Here is an 8,007-nt window from a genome sequence, read left to right on the forward strand (position 1 = left end):
GTTACTAAAAATACATATCCAAACCTTTATCTCTTTGGAAATAGATTTAACATTTTAGTTCTTGGGGGAAAAACAGGAAGTCCAAACAAACAACTCAGACCATCTTAAATTATTAGAGATGACCGACTTTATGACACACCCTGTTTCAATTTAGATGTGCAATTTGATGAACATATTAATGAAAAAAGTCCCAGTCCACACGGCTAAGGCAAGCCATCTTTTTCTACATGAGAATTTGTGGAGGTCCAGGAGCACTCACTACAGCAACCTTCCTGTGATCCAGGTCTCGATGCCACGCTCCATTTCTGATTTGCACATTCTCCTCCAACCTGATTTGGTCTAGTCTCTTCTGGAGGCATATTCAGCACATTGATTGAACTGTAGGGGGAAAGAAACGTATATCTTAATAATCATCTCCTCCTATATTTTTATATGCCTCAATGTCTAAAGGCTGACTGATTCCTTGTCCCATGAAGTAAATTTTGAGGACATACTGATCAAGAACAAAGAAGTCTTTCAAAATGGCCTAATTACTCACTTTTATCCTATCCATCTATTTATTTTATTTATCTCTTTAGTCTAACTCTAAAGCACACTGCCCAACTAAAGCCCAAGGTAGACAGAGAGCATGTGGGTTTTGAAAGCCAGTGTCTCCCATATCCCCATCTTTCTGTCACTATTTCCTAATCTCTTTGTGGTTTCTTTCAGTACTTGTCCATTTGTTCAGGCACGGTTTCATCTACCCATTCATTCACCCACACAGATCCTTGACAAGTACCTACACAGGTGTTAAGAGTCCAGTCCATACCCGAGCTGGACCACTTTGGCAAGTTAAACCTCCCTGTTCTTCAGCTTCCTCTGTCGTACAACAGACATAATAACACAACCTTTCTCATAGGATTGGGGCAAGAACTAACATGAGTTAGCATGCACTAAGCACGTAACAGTGCTCAATTAACTGTCAGGCAGCAACAACCTTAGTGTCTGAACACAGACACAGCTTCCACCTTCAGCAATACAATCTGAAAGATATACTCTGCAACCAGCCTCAAAACAAAGACATCTAGTTAAATGATCACTTTCAAATCTACAGGGTTGAACAAAAGAACCATACATTTTTATCAAGTGAGTACCTTATGTAATTTTTTTCACAAAACTTTTTTCCTAAATGTTCATATTTTCTGACTTTGGTTTACCAACTCGATTTTAGAATGTGGCAAACTTAAAAATTAAGTTGCTTTAATAATAAAAAGTGAAATAAAAAACATAATTAAAATTGCTTTTTAAAAAAGTAGCTTGCAGCCCTAATCGGTTTGGCTCAGTGGATAGAGCATCGACCCACGGACTGAAGAAGGGTCCCGGGTTCGATTCTGGTCAAGGGCATGTAACCTGGGTTTCAGGCTTGATTCCCAAGAGGGGACGTGCAGGAGGCAGCTGGTCAACGTTTCTCTCTCATCGATGTTTCTAACTCTCTACCCCTCTCTCTTCCTCTCTGTAAAAATCAGTAAAATATATTAAACAAAAAAAAACTAACTTGCATATAATTCAGCCCTCAGAATACCTGCCATCTCAGATAAGGTCAATGATCAACTGAAATCTCCAACTTAATACAGAGCTACTTTGCATGGAACCCAGGCACAGCCTTTATGTAAAATTCCATCCTGTAGTGAAGGAGCAATGAGGATGCTACAAATACTCCTAATTACTTGGCTGTAACCTTATTTATTACAAAACCCAGATCCAAGGTGCTTCAGGAGCAAAACCACAAATTTACCACCTAATATAAAATTTCAAGAACATCAAGCTGCAACTGATAGCCATTTACACAACTCTCTCCTATATTTTTTCCTCTGAGGCCAGTAACTATGAATAGCTTAATGAAATTTAAGTTCAAATTCTGTTTCTAAGTGATTGATGTCATATAGTGTAAAACCTTGGAGTACAAGAAACAGAAAAGCCTTTTTATAATCTATTTATGTTTACATTTATTTTTATTTTTATGGCCTGTTACTAAAGGTTTACAATGGACCAAGTACTGTCTTAAGTGCTTCAACAAATATTGACACTTAACTTCACAACACCCTATGATGTAGGTACTAAATATTGGACTTTTATTAAACATAAAACAATGTCTTCAAGAAATATTTTTGTCAAATATTTCACAACTAAAAAAAAGTTATGTAAAAAGGTAAAAATTTAAAATATGTAAAAATAATTGGGGCAACTATCCTATGTTCTCTTTTAGATACAAAAGGTATTATTTGTAATTGGTAACTAGAATTTATGTCTAAATTTATATATATAGTTCTGATTGGTCAAATCTCAATGTTTCAATAACATTCTATGTAAGAAAATACTCTGAGCTTACATTATTTTTATTATAAATTAAATAAACATTCACTTCCCATATCCAACCCATCAGCCAATCTTTTGGCTCTAACTGCAAAATATATCCTAAATCCAAACATTTCTACCTTCATGTTCTGTCCATCGTCCACATTACCATCATCTCTCACCTCTGCTCCACTAATGCCTCCTAACTGAGTCTCCCAGCTTATATTACTGGCTCCGAGAATGTTTCCTACATAATATGGAGTAATATTTTTAAAACTTAATTTTTTTTTCACTCTCCTGCTTAAAAGTCTCTAATGCAGCGTTCTCAACCTGTGGGTTGCGACCCCTTTGGGGGTCGAACGACCCTTTCACAGGGGCTGTCTAAGACCATCGGAAAACACATATATAATTACATATTGTTTTTGTGAGTAATCACTATGCTTTAATTATGTTCAATTTGTAACAATGAAAATACATCCTGCATATCAGATATTTACATTACGATTCATAACAGTAGCAAAATTACAGTTATGAAGTAGCAATGAAAATAATTTTATGGTTGGGGGTCACCACAACATGAGGAACTGTATTAAAGGGTCGCGGCATTAGGAAGGTTGAGAACCACTGCTCTAATGCTTTTGCATTGCCCTTAGAATATCTGACCTACAAATACAGACTAAACGATTTTTTAGTATTTTTTTTTTTTATTGATTTCAGAGAGGAAGGGAGAGAGGGAAAGAGAGAAACATCAATGATGAGAATCATTGATCAGCTGTCTCCTGCACGCTCCCAACTGGGGATCAAGTCCGCAACCCAGGCATATGCCCTGCCCGAAAGGGCGCAGGCCAGGCCGAGGGCCCCCCCACCCCCCACTAAATGCACAAATGCACTGGGCCTCTAGTTTATATATATATTTGAACTTATACATAGTAACATTTTAATCCCAATCTACTCACCCAGGGCCTTAAAGGATATGACCCCTCCCCTTCACCTCCTGGTCTTGTTTGCTAACTACACTCACATCCACAAACACACTAGTGTCCTCACCTCAGGGTCGCTAGACTTGCCGGGAGGGCCCTCAGCTCTTCTTTGCCCCAATATTTACTTAGAGTCCTAGTCCTTTCAAAAGTTGACTTTAAGTTAGAGTGTTTTGTCCTTTTAAAAGCTTCATTTTTTTGTTTTAAAATTCATCTATTTAATATTTTTGTTTCAAGGGCTACTGCCTTCTTCAGCATTTCGCTCCATGCAAACCTCTCACTACCACAGGCCAGTGTGCTGCGGGCTTCCTAAGGCGCCTGCCAGACTGGCAGGCCCTGGGCCACTGTCTCCTCCTTCCAGAGGACAGCAATCGCCAGCACACTTTCCCACGCAGCCCGCAGCTCCTTTCTGCTCCTCTGAAGCACTGGCAATGGTCTAGCTGCTTAGTTGAAAGCTAATCTTGGAACAGGTTGCGAGCTAAAGAATTGGTATTATAGCTCAGAAAATGAATTTAACAACCTTAGACAGAGGGCTATCCCAAAATGCAGCAGTTAATAGCAATATGTGGGTTTCCTGGGACGGGGACAGCTGTTCGACCCCATCATTCTGGGTACTGATCCTCTTTACCAGGCAGGATGAGGATGAGCAGTGCTCTGCCCTTCAACACCAATGGAACGGGTATAGAAAAGGAACTCTAAATATGTTCTCTACAAAACAATATTCTTCTAGTTAATAAAATTAAGTACTTAAAATATTGTGATTCCTGTACATAAGACTATATTTTAAACTGTATTTTAGATGTGAAATAAAAAGAATCACATTATATCATTTAGCTCCCAGAAGTCAGGGACTGTATATGCCTTTTTCACAACTGTATTCCTGCTGCCTAATAGTTGCCTATAGATAATGGATACTCAATAAACATTTGCATAATAAATGAATCCATCTACTGAATTCCTCTCCAAAGCCTCTACTATTGCTAATACTACAAACATGCCAACTTTTCCTCAGCAATGCAACTCTAGCGATGTTATGTATATGTGAGGAGATGACCTATAGACCAATACCTATGTTCAGATACACAGGAACGCGTCTGGCAAAAGTCTGTAGTTGGAGAAGCAGGAAGAGATTTTGTGAGTTTAGAGGTACAAACTAGAGACCCATTAGACACCCTGTAGGGCTTCTGTCGTGGCCTTGAGTGCACTGTAAGATTGTCCCGGTCAGAACCTGTGGGGCAAAAAAAGGCAATATAGTGAAGGTGGTTAACTATGATGAATTATTTGTAGTTCTGAGTAAGGTGTGAGACAGAACGAGAGTCTAGCTCAGCCGTGGGCAAACTACGGCCCGCGGGGTGGATCCGGCCCATTTGAAATGAATAAAACTAAAAAAAAAAAAAGACCGTACCCTTTTATGTAATGATGTTTACTTTGAATTTATATTAGTTCACAAAACACTCCATCCATGCTTTTGTTCCGGCCCTCCGGTCCAGTTTAAGAACCCATTGTGGCCCTCGAGTCAAAAAGTTTGCCCACCCCTAGTCTAGCTCATCCCGTAATCTTTGTCACAAACATTTAAAAGGATTGTTTTAAAAAATATTTGTTTGTAGTAAATTTTCAAAAACTTGACATTATTATACACAGAAGTTGTCTTTGGAATGCACAGCCCTCCTGTCATTCCCATTTGACTCAGTAAATAAAATATTAAAGTTGATTTTTTAGTTTTAGTTAGGAAGCTCTTACTGGTGCTCTCCAAAGTTTTATATTAATAATTTACAGTATTTTTTACATGCATTTTCAGATCAAAGAGCTTATGAAATACTCACTTCCTGAGAAGGCACTGAAAAGTCTCACATTTTCTGAATTCTGGTGGTCAAAAGTAGTCATATTTAAGAACTGCTGCTTTAACCAGCTGGCTCTTTCTTCTTCAAATGCCTTTCTCTGTCATAATAAGCAAACCAAAGAAATATGATCAGTATCCCAATGCTCATGTAGTTGCCATTTCACATGATTCCTCTAGCTATCTGTATTTGCCTTCTGGCTGCCATATATATAATTAAGTCAAATGAATTAAGAAAACATTTCACTTAAGAAAATTGTTTAAAAAATAAAAAGCCATCCCTTTCATCCAATAAACCAACTAATCACTATTTTTTCACATCAATTTTGGATAATTTCAAGTGGACAACTTTTAAACATGCAGAATATGAGCATAACTTTTGAATATATAGAACATTATAAATATAAAATCAAAAACACCAGAAAAATACCCATTGTAAATTAATCACATGAGAAAAGGAGGTAAGGCTTTCTCAAGCATTGCTGTCATCCTCCAACCATCTACCAGCATGAGCAGCACCACTAAACCACAAGGGGGCGCATGTCAAACCTCCCCCTTCTGCACAGCTGCCGAATCCTAAACTACATTCTCCCGCCCACTCAGGTTTCTGGTCCTTCCTTCCTTCCTATCCTTCACTGGCCCTGCCATCCTCCAGTGACCAGAGGCAAAGGGATTCCCAAGCAGAGAACTGGGAGTGGCATACAAAGCAGCAAGAGCATCTCAGAGAGGAGGGGGAGGGGGGAGGCGGGCGGGGGGGCGGGGGAGGGTGGAATATGGGCTCAGAAACAGGTGATCCTATAAAACAGAGAAATTGCTAGTGCCAATTGTTCTTGTTTCCTGAGAAGGATAGCTATTGATGAAATCGACTTTCACAATTTGCAAATTGCTATTTAAAATGACCAACATATGTAGTTTTTCACTCATAAATATTAATACAGAATAATGCATCACTAAACATTTGAAGAAAACTAATAGCATAAGAGAAAAAAGGCCAAGAGAAATGATCATGGGTAACATATAGTTCAAGACAGAAAAAAATATTTTTTAAAAACCGTAATACAGATATTAAATATAATATTACCAAAACTGTACTAACATAGTATAATATTATAAAAGTTGTAGGAAATATCAAAAATCTAAAAATAACAGGATTACTTCTATTATATTTAAAATTTTTCTTGAAATATTAATGTTTATTACATGTAATATTATTATATTTGAAATCAATTTTCTTGAAAAATTATGTGCAATGTGTCAAAACTGTTAGATACAAAAAAATCCATAATAGAAATTATCGAACAGATTTATGAACACCTATAAAATAACTCAATGCTATACAAGAAAACAAAAAAAATAAAGAGGTTAAACACTTAAATGATAAACTCTGAAATAAAAACTCGGGATGAAGAGAATAATAAAACTGACCTCGCTGAAGACCAGGTTGCTGATGCCCAAGATAAAAGGAGAGAATATCCCCAAATTCAGAACATAAAGTCAATCTACAGATAGACTCAGAAGGCTAACCATATGTCTAGTAAAAGTTCCAGGATGTGAGAGAAGTCAAAAGAGGTAAAAATACAGAATAGAAGAAAATTTCCCTAAAGAAATATAGTATATCTTCAGGCAAAAAGAGCCATGGGGCCCGCCGACATGGCTCATGGTTGATCATTGACCTATGAACCAGGAGGTCACAGTTCTCTCTCATCATTGATGTTTCTATCTCTCTCTCTCTCCCTCCCTCCTTCCCCGTCCTCTCTGAAATCAACAAAAATATATTTTTTTAAAAAAAGGAGCCATGGAGATAGGTTCTGGTAAAATTTCAGAACTTTAAGAATATAAAATTCCAAAAGCTTCCAGAGAGGGGGAAGAAACAAAACAGAGGGTAATTACAGAGTAATGTAGGCTACATTATAATCAGGTTTCTCATTAGCAAAAACCACATACCAGGAGAAATGGAGCTCTAGTCCAGGGGTGGGCAACCTTTTTGTGAGTGCGTGCCAAAACCAGCAAAATCTCTGACTCAAAATTCTTCTGCGTGCCAACCCTAATTTTTTGAGAACATGTTATGCCTACTTGCTATCTCTTAAGGTGTACGTATGTGAAGAACCTTGAAGAAATAATAAAATTCATTCGAGCGACAAAAACACAGTATATGATGATGAAAAATACATTTATTTTTTTAATGTATACATGTACACTGATAGTCCGACAGAAAACTTTATGACTCCGTTTGATATTAACAGTGGGACTTTGCTGCTTCATCACTGATGACAGAGATTTTACATCAGGTTTATATTTCATGACCTTCAGAGATATGCACGAGCTACTACTTTCATCCATCAGGCTACTCCTATTACGAGACTTAACAAAATTCATCACTGAGAACAAAGATTCACAAGCGTATGTGGATGAAAACATGGAGAGTAACGCTGTTGCAAAGTTTTTTAAACAGAAAAAATTTTCTGGAATGGCATACCAAGTCCTTAGTAGTTCGTTTTCGACACTATTGAAATTGTTCTTCCCCTCTCTTGTCAATCCATGTCTATGGTCTTTAAGATAACTTGTTATGTAAAATTATTTATTTATCTAAGATGCACCTACACCAGGGGTGGGCAAACTTTTTGATTCGAGGGCCACAATTGGTTCTTAAACTGGACCGGAGGCCGGAACAAAAGCATGGATGGAGTGTTTGTGTGAACTAATATAAATTCAAAGTAAACATCATTACATAAAAGGGTACGGTCTTTTTTTTTTTTTTTTTTTAGTTTATTCATTTCAAACGGGCTGGATCCGGCCCGCGGGCCGTAGTTTGCCCACGGCTGACCTACACTGAATTTATCTGAAAAATAAAAAAGTCGA

The 8,007-nt window shown here is 37.5% G+C and overlaps 1 protein-coding gene across 10 annotated transcripts in view; it reads right to left on the reverse strand.

The window, feature by feature from the left end:
* Positions 1-24: 24 nt before the first annotated feature.
* The window catches only part of SSX2IP (SSX family member 2 interacting protein), a 46,713-nt gene continuing 38,730 nt past the window's right edge, over positions 25-8,007 (reverse strand). For all 10 annotated transcript variants that reach the window (XM_023751788.1, XM_023751793.1, XM_023751795.1 and 7 more), the window contains 3 exons: positions 5,135-5,249; positions 4,380-4,539; positions 25-378 (listed from right to left, as the gene is read on the reverse strand). In XM_023751788.1, coding sequence (XP_023607556.1) covers positions 204-378; positions 4,380-4,539; positions 5,135-5,249 — 450 coding nt within the window. In that variant the 3' untranslated portion in view covers positions 25-203. The remainder of the gene's footprint in view (positions 379-4,379; positions 4,540-5,134; positions 5,250-8,007) is intronic.

Source organism: Myotis lucifugus, unplaced genomic scaffold (assembly GCF_000147115.1).
Source record: "Myotis lucifugus unplaced genomic scaffold, Myoluc2.0 scaffold_25, whole genome shotgun sequence".
Classification (NCBI taxonomy): Eukaryota; Metazoa; Chordata; class Mammalia; order Chiroptera; family Vespertilionidae; genus Myotis; species Myotis lucifugus.